Source organism: Miscanthus floridulus, chromosome 6 (assembly GCF_019320115.1).
Source record: "Miscanthus floridulus cultivar M001 chromosome 6, ASM1932011v1, whole genome shotgun sequence".
Lineage (NCBI taxonomy): Eukaryota > Viridiplantae > Streptophyta > Magnoliopsida > Poales > Poaceae > Miscanthus > Miscanthus floridulus.
The window spans coordinates 21743129-21756726 of NC_089585.1; the positions used below are offsets into that span (position 1 = coordinate 21743129).

Here is a 13598-nt window from a genome sequence, read left to right on the forward strand (position 1 = left end):
TTTGGCTTGTGTTGTGCAGGTGTGGAGCTCGGATGTGGTGGTCGACGGCGAGGTGAAGGTCAAGGAGGACGTGCCGTGCCGACAGACCGGGAGCGGTGAAGGACGGACGTGAGGCTTGGACCGAGGGACCCAGAGGCCGGGTGACTAGCCATGGTGGCTGACACTTGGGACATCGACAAGTGCAAGAAGACATGGAGTGACGGTGTTGACCGGGTCAAGACGGCGGACGCGTGAGTCGAGCGAGGCTCAGGAGGACTTGGCGGGCCGGCCGGTCGAGGACGGCGGTGACACGCGTCGGATGGCGGGGGACGCGTATGGAGTACGCTACTCGCGGACGGTTTGATGGTTTGGGCCTCAAAACCATCGGATGGACGGTTTACGGGTTTGGGCCTCAAAACCCGGGCGGAGGTTCCGAGGAGGGACGGACGGCACGTGGCGGCATCGGAGAGTTCGCGTCGAGGCGAAGCTACCGGTGAGAAGGCGCGGTGGCCGTCGGATCAAGATTACACCGGGTTGGACAACAACGCCCTTGGGCTTAGCGGTTCAACTCATTTGTATCCAGGGGCAAAACTGGAAATGTGTAATAGCCCTGTTAAATAGGATGAGGGAGCCCCCATCTTCCTTACCTCCTCTAGTTTTCATTTTCTCCTTTAGGGTTTCTTCCTCTAGTTTGCTTCCATGTATGAGAGAGGTCCACAACTCAAATTGTGACTTGGTTTTAAAGGAATCGGTGGCCGTAACCACCGTATGTCCTCCGGGATTCATGATTTAGTTGTGTTCTTGATGTGATTTTGGTGTTCTTCACGAGCTCCTTTTGTCCCTTCTTGTTTCCCCTCTCGTTTCTTCGATTTGGGACGGTTTTGGTTCGTTCTTGTTGCCTTGGATCGATCAGTGACATGAGTAGAAGCTTTCCACCGAAGGAAATCCACTAATTCCTCACGAGATCGCAGATCCGGGCAATTTTAGTTCTTGACCTATTTCTTGGGGGTTTTCTTCAATTCCTTCGATTCACGGAGTTAGAGTTTGTCTCGGGCTATGATCTTTTAGAGGTTGCCTTTCTACTCGCTTGTGAACTCTTGTGCAAAATTTCAAGTCATTTGGAGTTGATTTGATCAAGTTATGGCTTGATTTAATTTTTTCCGAGAAACTGTTCGTTCATACCGGACGTGTCCGATATCATACCGGACGTGTCCGATATTTCTCACTTTGGAGTTTTGAGCTGAAATTTTGTGGAGACCTTCCCTTGGTGTCTAAAGAGCTATGGTTAAAATTTCATGATTTTTGGACACCGTTTGATGGGGTTTTGGATTTTTCTCTTTTGGTCAGCTTGCTGCTGAAAATCCCGGACGTGTCCGATATCATACCGGACGTGTCTGGAAAATACCGGACGTGTCCGATATAATACCGGACGGTGTCCGATATTTGCAGGAGCAGTGCTGTTTTCTTTTGGGAGTTTGCTCGTTTGAGCTTTGATCTGTGTTCCGTTTGCTCTATGGTGACCCGCTGTGTTCTGAGGGAGCATCCACCCTTCTCTAGGGTCGTGGTCATCAAATCTTTCGTGTATGCTTTTTGGGGATTGATGTTGGGACAGTGGTCGAAGATTTCAAAAGAAATTTGAGGCTCCCATTCACCCCCCCTCTGGTCGCCGTTTCCGGTCCTTCACATATATTGTAAGTGTTTTATTTGGATGTTGCGTATGTTTTGCAATGGTTTTCAAATATTTTTTAAGTGTTTTTGCAAGTGTTTTAGACATATGTTTTAAGTGTTTCGTCTTTCTTCAGACATATGCTGCAATTGTTGGATCTTGAGGTTTTGATAGGGTGTTGCACATGTTACAATGTGATCTATCCTGCTACTGGGGGGGGTGCGCTTCTATCACGCGTGGATGGGATGGGGCGCGGTGGATACGCTTGAACGGGAGCAGCGTTCGGACATCTCCTACGATCGGACGTCCAGGCGCTAGTCCGAAGGGATTAACAGGCAAGTTTGCGGCTGACTAGAACAATCCGATTCGAGAGAGCAGCCTAGGACGAATCGAGAGAGAGAGAGAGAGAGAGAGCAGCCTAGGACGTGATAACCATCAAAAGTTCACCAAGAGGCAAGAGATAACGACCGACTTCTATACAAGTAAAGATTTCCGTAGAAAAAAGAACTGCTGACACCAAAAGACGTTCTTCAGTCTTGGCATATCAGTATCTGAGTCATGGTAATCCGCCGAACGAGACCAGATGTTAGTTGCCGCTGTGCAATTTTGATTATCAACTTGCCATAGAATCTTGACCAACATACACACCAGGGTCAGGTCAAACTTGGTGAGCTGATTGTACACCTAAAGTAGCTGAATGGCCCAAAGAACACCGGAGCATATATAGCAGGAACTATCCTGCAGGTTTAGTGGAACATCTAGAAGGAGCGCGGTGATACCGTGACAGATTTTCAGTGCGCAGGCCTGGCACGCGAAGTAACACGGCAAGAGGCACACGACCTAGGAGACTCAGGAGACCGGCATATACCACATATAGGACAGAGTGCTTTACTACGAGTTCGCGTCTGTTTCTCCTTCAGTCAAAAAAAAAACTTTTAAGTTTTGTCTTTTAAGTCAAACTATCTTAAATTTAATCAAGTCTATAAAGAAATTTGCTAATACTTATGACACTAAATAGGTATACTATAAAAATATGTGATAAATTCATTGATACTTATTTGGTAATATAAATAAATATTAGTATTTTAGTGTATAATTTGGTCAAACCAGTTTGACTTAGGACAAAACTAAAACATCTTGTTATTGAACTTTAAATTTTTGGAATAGAGGGAGTAATTCCTTTGTGCTGCTCCAGTTGACTATACCTGTCGCAGTCGCAGTACATCGTCGATGTTGTTGAACTTTAAAATCTAGTAGATGGACTATTCCTAAACTTAATTAGTGAAGGGCAATGCTCCTACTATTTCTGTAGATGTATATGATCGCCATTCGCCACCGAGCATCCAGGATACATGCCTACGGTCATGCACATCTCGCTAAAAGCGGCAATGGTGGTTACATGTATACACAAGAAAACACAGCTGACAAGAGGTGTTTTTGTAACCCAGGCATGTTTAAATCCGCCCGCATAAGTGCTACTAAGACTCCTGTGACAAGTACAAGTAGGCTAGGTACCCGTTCGCTCCAATGTGCATCTTAGAGTACAGCCATGAAACTGGGAAAAAGTTATTAACATTGTAACTTTGAAAAGTTACACATATCCACCACACCATCCGGTAACAAAGTAATAAAGAGAACTAGAACTGTCCTGCTGTCAATTTTATGCCATAACAAGTCAACAACCGGACTATCCTGATGTCAATTTTATGCCACAACAACCATATATATCATGACGAAGACATCGATACCGTGACTGTTGTAATGGATGAAGCATTTGCTGACTGCAATGGGGAGTAGAGGAATGGCCTCGGTGGCATCTCGAACTCGTTGGCGCTCTTCTCCAACATCTCTATGACTCTGCTCATGGAAGGGCGGTCATCAGGTGCCATTTGTATGCAAAATAAACCAACCGAGGTCAGTTTTCTTGCAATCTCTTCAGTTTGATCTGCAACTTGGCAACGCTGCATGTCCCCCGCGAGATGATCGTAAAGCAAATGTGGAAAAAATGTTTCACTTGAGTTGTCTGCAGATCCTTTCATGTTGGTTTTCCCCCGGACCATTTCCAGGAGCATCATTCCGTAGCTATAAACATCTGATTTTGTTGAGACAGCCCCAAAAGCTCTAGAGAACACTTCTGGTGCAATGAAACCAATAGTCCCTCTTGCTTCCGCCGTCGAAAGGATGCTTCCATCATTAAGGCGGCATAGCTTTGCCAGACCAAAATCTGAAATCTTCGGACAGAACTCATTATCCAGAAGGATGTTGTGAGGTTTGATATCGAAATGGATTATGCGAGTGTTGCACCCTTGGTGTAAATACTCCAATCCTCGTGCAATACCAATGGCGATTTTGAGCAACATTTCCCATCCAATAACCAGCTGCTCTGAATAAATATGCTTCTCCAAAGAACCATTGGGCATGTACTCGTAGACAAGCGCCCGCTTTGATCCTTCTAAACAATACCCAAGAAGGTTAACGATGTTTATATGAGATGTCTGACTGATGCTCATAACTTCGTTCACAAAATCCTCCCCATTGCCTTTGGAACCTTTCAAGAGCTTCACAGCGACGACTCGGCCATCTCGAAGGCTTCCCTTGAATACCACTCCATAACCTCCTTCTCCTAGCTTTTCCTTGAAAGATTTGGTTATTTTCTTCAGCTCCGAGTACTTGTACCTTTGTGGAGCAAGAGAACCACACCTTTTTAGTACTTCTTCATTTGATTGATCGGTAGAGAAGGCTCGCCAGAAACCTGATCTGAATTTTTGCTTCCGACGGTAAATCAGCCAAGCTAGACAAATGAAAACCAAGGTAGTAGCCACGATACACATCGACACTGAAAATATATTTTTTTAGAAAAAAGATTCAGCAAAAAGCAGAGCAACTGAGCATGAAGCCACTAGATCATATGCATTTGATTATAGATTATATACTCCGTATGATGCAGCAATATACTTACCAATCAGAGCTAACTTGCGCGTGCGCTTTCCATCTGTATGAAAAATTCAGTGAAAAGTCATGCTGATTGCTGAGAATATAAGATTGTGAATCAACTCTGAACTTCTGCAGTATGCTCTTTAGAACTTTGTGAGTGTTTAATTCTTAGCTCACCGCATGTCGACGAACGCAAGATCCCGTCCGAGCAAAGGCACGCGAACGCCGCCGTGCTGGCATCGTACCGGCACCGGCCGCCGCTCGCTCTGCAGGCGTTGCAGTCACCGACAGGTTCCCACTCCAGCCGGAACCCGCCCCTTATGAGCCGTCGGTAGCTGGCAGCCGTCGCGCCATCCGCCTCCGACCCAAGCACGGGGAACACCGCGAGCTCGCAGCGGCCGTCGTTCGCCGGCGGCCTGCCTGTGCCGTAACCTCCCCCGAGGTAAGCGAACGTGCGGCTGCTGTTGCTGCTGCAGTTGGTCACGGGGACGGCACCGAGCGGCGGCAGCGTCCCGCCGCACCTGGACATGATGTAGAGCTCCCGGTTGCTGGCGCTGATCGTGAACCTGTCCGTGATCGCGAAGGCGGAGGACACGTTGAAGATGACGGAGCAAGCGGCGTCGGCGGCCATGAGGACGTGCACGGCCACGAGGGAGCGGCTGACGTAGTCGATGTCGAGGACCCTCATGTACGAGGTGGTGCCCAGGAACGCGGCGCCGGACGCGGAAGTGAGCTGGAACGCCGGCGGGCCGCAGGAGGACTTGCCCCGGCCGCCCAGGGTGAACGGGTAGGTGATAGTCAGGTTGCCGCATGTCGCCGTCGGGCAATCGGAGTCTCTGGTGGTGGTGGCATCGATGGCGGTTGCCAGCTGCTGCAAGGAGGTTACTAGGATTGCCAACATGAGCAACCTGAGAGGGATGCATAGCTGTGGCTTGGAAGTTCTTGTGGAGCTGAAGCTTTCCATCAAAATCTGAGAATGAGACGACAAGAGTTCAACGCAGCATGGTTGGAGCTTGGAAGCTAAGGTTGGCAAATTTGATGGCTGCGTTCAAACAAAAAATGATGCAGTTGGCAAATTTGATGACTGCGTCCAAAAAAATGGATGACTGCTCACCGCACGCATACACATATAGCAGGGTTGGACTAGTAAATGACAAAAAAAAAAAAAAAGTCGTCTTACGCGGTAGGAGACCGAAGAATTGGTCAGGACCGGAGCATTGTAAAATTTGTGTAGTTTGAGTCTAGTCATCATATTCTCTACCAGCTTAATACACTAATTGTGATGGCCCCTCTCCACCCTACCACACGTCACCATGGCGCTCATCTCCTTGATCTCCTCTCCCATGGAGCTTCCTGGGCTTGATCTCAGGCCTGGGAAATCGGTTGAGGCTGAGATTGGTCGTCGTTTCAACCTGCCGATCAGTTTTGATCATGCTCTGTTAGCCTGTTAGGCGGCGGCCGGCCGGACTTGGGGAAGAAGTACAGGAAACTACGATGTATATTAGGAAAAGCGCGTTGGCGATAGTCAGAATACAAAATAGAGTAGTTCACTCGATAGCTGCCCACGACTCCTTCCTTGCCTTCTCTTATCTCACTCCGACTTGGGCCTCTCATTACATGACACGCAGGCCCATTCTGGCCCGGACAACTTCACGTTGCGTGCTCTCTTCCTCTTGGGCCTGACGGCTGCTTCTGGAAGCCCAGGATGGGGCCTGCTGACATCCCCCTCCTTGGGTTCCGGCATGTCCCCATGCCGGCGCGGCGGGGAACCGCTGCTTGATGGCCTCGGCATCTTCCCAGGTGGCGAGCTCCTCGTCGAGGTCGGACCATTTGATCAACAGTTGCTGGATGGTCCGGGAGGCGCGGTGGTGAAGACGAGACTGAAGCACGCGCTCCGGAATCTGCAGCATGTTTGTCGGGGTCGAGCAAGATGGCGATGCCGATTGAAGCAGACGGTGGCGCCGGCTTGAGCAGCGACACGTGAAAGACCGGGTGGATCGCCGATGATGGAGGAAGCTGGAGCTTGTACGCCACCGTACGTGCCAACCTTGGACAGGATCTTGAATGGCCCGAAATACTAGAAGCAGAGCTTGTGGGGTGACCGCGGCCTCCAGAGAGGACTGAACATACGGTTGCAGCCGGAGGAAGACGTAGTCGCCGACTTCGAACGAGCGCTCTTTAGGCCCTTTGTATCCGGTTACCGGGCCTTCTTTAGGCCCTTCCTCTTAATAAAATACGGGTAAAAGACCCGCTCGTGAAAAAAAAAACGAGCGCTCTAAACGGCGCTTATCCGCCTGGGACATGCGCTGCTGCGCCTGGTGGAGATGTTGGCGCACAACAGTCATCATTGTCAAAAGCTCAGCAACGGGGTGAGTGACCATAGAGTACCTCGAACGGAGATTTCCCAAGCGCCGAGTGATCACTGGTATTGTACCAGTATTCGGCAAGAGGTAGCCAGCGAAGCCATTGCCTCGGACAAGAGTGAACAAAGCAATGGAGATATGTCTCTAGGCATTGGTTGACTGCGTTCGGTCTGACCGTCCGATTGGGGATGATAAGCAGAGCTCATTGCCAAAGTAACTTGTGCTAGGCGGAAGAGCTCAAGCCAAAAGGAGCTGGTGAATACCGGGTCTCTGTCTGATATGATGTGAGTTGGGAGACCATGAAGTCTGAAGACATTGTCTAAGAAGGCCTGTGCAACTTTAGGGGCAGTATATGGATGATGTAGGGGAACAAAATGGGCAAACTTACTGAGTTTATCCACCACCACCATAATACAGTTAGCATGCCCCGACGTGGGTAATCCATCAATGAAGTCCATGGAAATTACCTGCCAAGCTGCTGAAGGAACAGGCAATGGTGACAGAAGGCCCGGGTACTTCGCCCTGTCTGGCTTTGCCTGCAGGCAGACAGCACAAGTAGTAACAAAGGATTTTACTGTTGACTTCATACCACGCCAATAGAAGAGCTTCTTAACCCGGCTGTAGGTAACAGGAAAGCCTGAATGGCCCCCCAGCGCGCTGTCATGGAGGGCAGAGGTAATGCGCTCTTGCAAAATTAGGTTGTCACCTATCCAAATGCGACCCGAATGGCGAATGATACCACTCTGAAACGAGAACGGAGGACGAGCTTGAGGGTTCACAGACAGCTCCTGTAACAACTGCTTGGACTCCGAGTCATCAGAATAACCAGCCACCACTTCAGACAACCAATTTGGAGTGGATACCGAAATAGCTTGAAGCTGAGCAGGTGGTTCAGGGTGACGGGATAGGGCATCAGCAGCAGAATTAGAGCCAGGTTTGTATATCACCTTGTACTGCAAACCGGCCAGTTTAGTATGCATTTTAAGCTGCCAGGGTGTATGTAAGCGTTGCTCAGTAATGTGCATCAAGCTCCGCTGATCCGTATAAATGACGAATTCAGCATGTTGAAGGTACGAATGCCACTGCCCCACGGCGACCAGGATAGCCAGGAACTCTTTGTCGTATGTAGATAGAGCTCGAGTGCGTGGCCCCAAGAACTTACTGACGAAAGCTAGTGGGTGGCCTTCTTGAAGCAGAACAGCACCGACCCCCGAATCACTGGCGTCAGTTTGGATGTGGAACGGCTTAGTGAAATCCTGAAGGGCGAGCACAGGTGCAGAGACCAGAGCGGACTTGAGTGCGTCGAAAGCCGCTGTATGTGCCTGAGTCCAAACGAAGAAGACACCTTTCTTGAGCAGGTCGGTGAGTGGTCTGGCCAAAACAGCATAATTCTGGATGAATTTGCGGTAATATCCAGCTAGGCCGAGGAAGCTGCGCAATTCCTTGACGTCCTTGGGCTGGGGCCAGCGCTGAATCAATTCAATCTTGCCCGGATCAGTAGAGACGCCCTCGGAACTGACAATGTGCCCCAAGTAAGAGATGGACTGCTTTGCAAACTGGCACTTGCTGAATTTTACCATCCACTGATCTGCAGCCAGCAACTGAAAGACCTGACGAAGATGTACGAGATGTTCTTCCAATGTTCGGCTATAGACGAGGATGTCATCAAAGAACAAAGGGCACATTTACGCAACAGAGGCTTCAAGGTAGTGTTCATAGCACCTTGGAAAGAATTCAGAGATCCAGTAAGTCTGAAAGCCATGACGGTGAATTCGAACTGCCCTCAGTGAGTCTGAAAAGCCGTCTTATGTTCTTCACCTGGTGCTAGCCGTATCTGTTAGGCCTTAGGATCCATCTAGGTGCACATCAAAGGGTGTATTCATTACTGGTTGAATCAATTAGACCTAGAGCATGCTTCAGGAGAGAGAAACAGTGAGGGAGAGAGGTGCAGGAGATCACTGACCGTCGGGCTTGGAGGAGGATGATCCATCCATGGCCATGTCGGTGATGTAGGGCGTCGGAGAAGGAGAAGCAGGGGAGTCCCGCGGCGGCTTAGACGTCGGGTGGCGTAGAGACGGCAGTGGACTTCCCGTCGCTTACAGCTCCCCCTTCTAGATCGGATTGGGGTTAAGACATCACGGTGGGGCGCTGGTGGCTATGGGAAACCTCGTATCATGTGCCCCAGCCCCCACCGTCCCTTTTAATAGAGCTGAGCGGCGGGGGCCATCAACCACCTAGAACCGGCTGAGTGTCCCCGATCAAGGCGCGGATCAAGGGCCCAATTGGCCATTGAGCCAAATGGTGGAGATCATCCTAACATTCTCCCTCTTGATCTCACCTTATGACTTAAACTCAACCTTCTTTATCTTTTCCCATTCCATCACAGATCAGTGCATAGAGCGTACCTCATCGTCACGTCAGTTGCCATTAAATTTAACAGCTACAATGCACCTCTCTATTTTAAAACAGATACTCAGCTAGGCCCTTAGTATCTAGAAATCATAGGCTTTTCCGTAAACCCATGTCGACTGTGTGTTCTCTGAACGCACTGGATGATAAGCCTTTGGTAAGCGGATCCGTAAATACTTACTTGATACTTATATACTCAATGCTTTCAAAATGATTCTGGATTTTCTCCTTTACAACAAATAACTTAGTGCTAATGTGTTTGGCAGCACACTTGATATGTTGTCTTAGAAGTTAACTTACTTTAAATGGTTATTGCTGTTGTCTACCATTGTTAAATTCGGGTACAAATTCCCTTAACCTCTTTTTGCCTGTTCCTTAAATCTCATGTCAAGCTATACTATGGTATGCATCATTGATGACACCATAACAGTTTCTTTGGAGCTTTTCCACAATAATACTCTAACTACGAGTGTTAGCAACTACTATGGATTTCACTACATATCTCGCCAAAACTAAACATTTGTACCCACAACTATATACGAGTACTTGTTCTTTCTTACTCAGCATGAGGCTTATGATACTTTGCAAAAATTACAAGACATTCTCAACTCCATTTCAGTGATCTATATCTGGACTGGACTTCTGTTAAAATATCCCAGATACGTAAACTACGTCAGGGTAAGTTCTTACTTGTACTTGTACACTCATCAAGCTTTCAACAGCTGAAGCATATGGAACCATGTTCATTCGATCGATCTCATATCGATTCCTGGAACACTGAAAGTTCCCTTATCTATTACCCTTGACTATAGGATCAGGCGTAGGTTTACTCGCATGTATATTTTATTTCTTTAGAATCTTTTCTAAGTATGCCTTTTCGATGGTCTCAATACCCCCATTTTCTTTTATCTCGGTGAATTTTGATTCCTCGAACCAATGACGCTTCACCAAGATCATTCACATTGAAATTTGAGGAAAAAACTTCTTCTCCAATGACAGATTAACATCACTACTAGTGAGTAGAATGTCATCTATTCACAGGATGTGGAAAATGAATTTTCTATTCTTGATCTTCACATAACGCTATTGTCCTTCTTATTTTCTTTAAAATCCAAACTTTCTTATCGTTCCATCAACTTCAAATACTACTATCTAGAGACTTACTTTTAATCCATAAATGGATTTCTACGGGTGGCATCCCATACATTCTTTTTCTTCCATGACAAAACCTTTAGGTTGTGCCATGTTAATGTTTTCATACAAATCCCCGTTGAGGAATGTCATCTTTACATCCATCTGATGTAACTCTAAATCATAATGTGCCAATAACATCATTTTGATTCTAAAGAATCCTTGCATGAGTCTGGAGAGAAAACTCTCATCGTAATCTATTCATCCTTTTTGCATAAAGCCTTTTGCTACAAGTTATGCTTTATATCTTTTTACATTCCCTTTAGAGTCACATTTTGTCTTGTAGACCTATTTACAACCTACTGTTTTGGCTCCATTAGGAATTTCATCTAAGTCCTAAATATCGTTGGTATTCATTGAATTCATTTCAGCTTCCATAGCTTCTTGCCATTTAAACGAGTAAACGCTTCTCATGGCTTCTTCAAATGAGATGGGATCACCCTCCATTTGAATTTCTTTACTAATATAGACTTCATAGTCATCAGAAAAACTAGTTTACTAATTCTTTGAGACCTTCTGGGGCCTTAGCTACTGGCACTTTCATATGGGGCTGTTGTTGCTCTTCATTGCTAAGAGGCAATTGATTCTACAGGCTCCTGTATCACAAGATCCTTGTTTATATTATTCATCTTCTTCGAAGAGCCAACAACAGGTGTTGTATAGGTCATACAACATCAACGGGTATTGAGAAATTCATTGTGTTTGAATCACTGAAGTAGACACGTAGTCCCGCTTCTCTTTAAGTCTTAGGTCTCTTCATACCTCTACATATTATGCTTCCCCAGATCTTTCCATCTTTTCTAAAGAAAGTGTATCTTTAAATATCTTATTTTGGGTTTAATCTGTTAAAACCTCATATGGCGCTTTAAGCAACACCTTAACATCTTTGAGGCTGAATATGTTATTTTTCTGTCGGAACTTTAAAAGGTTCAGGAATTTAGCTATTTCTCTGCTTAAGGGTATCATTGTTGTAATGGTTGCACTATAACGGTTGCACTCCTCTAACGGTCTTTATCTCACTCTTAATGAAGAGTATCTTTCTTAATTGATCTTTATCTCACTCTTAATGAAGAGTATTTTTCTTAATTGATCTTAATATTCTCCCCCTCGAAATATGGCATGAACTTTACTGCCATAATTTCGATAACTATTCGCAAAGCTTGTAAACGAGGAGACACTTATAACTTACTTCATTCACATGATTGTGTCATGTAAACAAAGTTATTTCTTGATTCGTTTAGGAGTACACTTTCCTTAATTCACTTTAAGAACTCAATGAGGTCTTTCATTAGCAGTACTTTTGCAAGTCACACTTGCATCTTTTCTTATCGTTTGGTTAGTATTGACCATGACGACGCATTTTTGTTGTGCCACGGTCAATACTAGGACAGCATAAGAGCTACCCAAACTTCTCTCGCTATGCAGGATACAAAACATGTGAATCATTACAAAACTTCTCCCGTCATGCAGGATTGACAAGTATAAGTACTATGTCAAAACTTATCCCCATACGGGATATATCTATACGAAAATTTAGTCATGACGACTAAAACATTCACTGATACTTCATTTTCTAATTAAATCTTCCCGTTGGTTCCAATTTAATTAGAAAATTAGTAAACTAACAAAAAATTATCCTGAACTGGCTTGATTCAAGCCTTTTCATTCACATACCCCAGCATTACAGCTCGTTGGCATACAGCTGAGTGATCTCGTCGGTTTAAAAATAAAACTTACAAGATACTTCTACATCAATTCTACATCACCGTTGGGCAGAAAATATAATTAATGCATAAAACTCATAAATTAATTTGAAAGACATATAACTACTCTTCAAAATTAAATTCTCCTATTGGTTTGAATTTAATTAGAAGATAATCAACTTCATTGCAGCAGAAACTTGATAATGAAATACATTCTTTTAGTTCAGGAGCATTTCTTGGTCCATATCTACTCTGAAAATTGACCACGTTGGTGTAAAATTTATCAGAGATTTAAACTTTGAACTTAAATTCATTATAATATTGTTATCATCAACGTTGGTCAGAAGATAACAATACCATAATTTAACATAAACAAATCGGACTACTCCTCTAATTTAAATTTTCCCGTTGGTTCCAATTTAATTAGAGGATAAACATAATCACAATTTACTAAATATAACTGCTCTTCAAATTAAATTCTCCCGTTGGTTTGAATTTAATTAGAAGATTTAATCAACATTAAACTTTGCAGCAGAAACTCGATAATTGATGAATTTTACCCACAGGGAAATTTTCTTTCCTAATTTTCTTTGAGCCATTAATCATTTTCTAGGAAATAATGATTTAGTGGAAAAAGAAAAAGAAAAATGGACTCAAATCAATGCTATTTCTTCAGCCCGACCTGCTATTGCGCGTGTGCCCGCTGCGCCCTCCCAGGCCATAACCTGGGCCTGGACTGGCAAAGCGGCCCGATGCTCGCACCCGCCTTGGCTCAATCTCGGTCCGATTGTAGCCATTGGATGGAGATCGACGATAGCGTGTTGATCTCGTCGAATCAAAACCCGGCATCGGCGCCCGCTCCCCCGAACCCTAAGTCATTTGCTCTCTCTCCTTTTCTCTCTCTCTCTCTCTCAATGGCAGCGACCGAGCGCTAGAGCGGCAGCGGCCACCGGAGCTAGTAGAGGGGTGGTGGTGCCATCGCTGGCCCTCTCGCCGGCGCACGCACTCCCCAGCGGATGAGCGCACCGCTGTCGAGCGGCCTAGCGGCAGCACCCTAGCACGCATCGCGGTGCACCGACGCGGAGTCTTTCTCGGAGTGCTCTAGTGAGTGGAGGCTGGCGAGGAAAGCCGCCTCCCTAAAACTTTTCCCCTGATTCTTTCTACTTGATTCTTCTTTCTCTTGTTCTCGGAGCTATTCATCTTCCCCGATGGGTTAGGGTTAGGGTTCAGGTTATTGTTCATCTTTCCTGATGGGTTAGGGTTCGAGTTGAGTCATTATTCTTCGTCCCCGATGGGTTAGGGTTCAGTTGAACCCTGTGCATCTCTGTTTCTTCCCCTGATTAGGGTTAGGGT

At 46.0% G+C, this 13598-nt stretch overlaps 1 protein-coding gene across 1 annotated transcript; it reads right to left on the reverse strand.

The window, feature by feature from the left end:
* Window positions 1-3213: 3213 nt before the first annotated feature.
* LOC136461831 (LEAF RUST 10 DISEASE-RESISTANCE LOCUS RECEPTOR-LIKE PROTEIN KINASE-like 2.5) lies at window positions 3214-5631 on the reverse strand. The gene is made up of 3 exons (XM_066461157.1): window positions 4757-5631; window positions 4605-4637; window positions 3214-4481 (listed from the first exon to the last, which is right to left on the reverse strand). The coding sequence occupies exons 1-3, from the start codon at window positions 5541-5543 to the stop codon at window positions 3373-3375; spliced, it is 1929 nt and encodes a 642-aa protein (XP_066317254.1). The 5' UTR covers window positions 5544-5631; the 3' UTR covers window positions 3214-3372.
* Between the last annotated feature and the right edge of the window lie 7967 nt (window positions 5632-13598).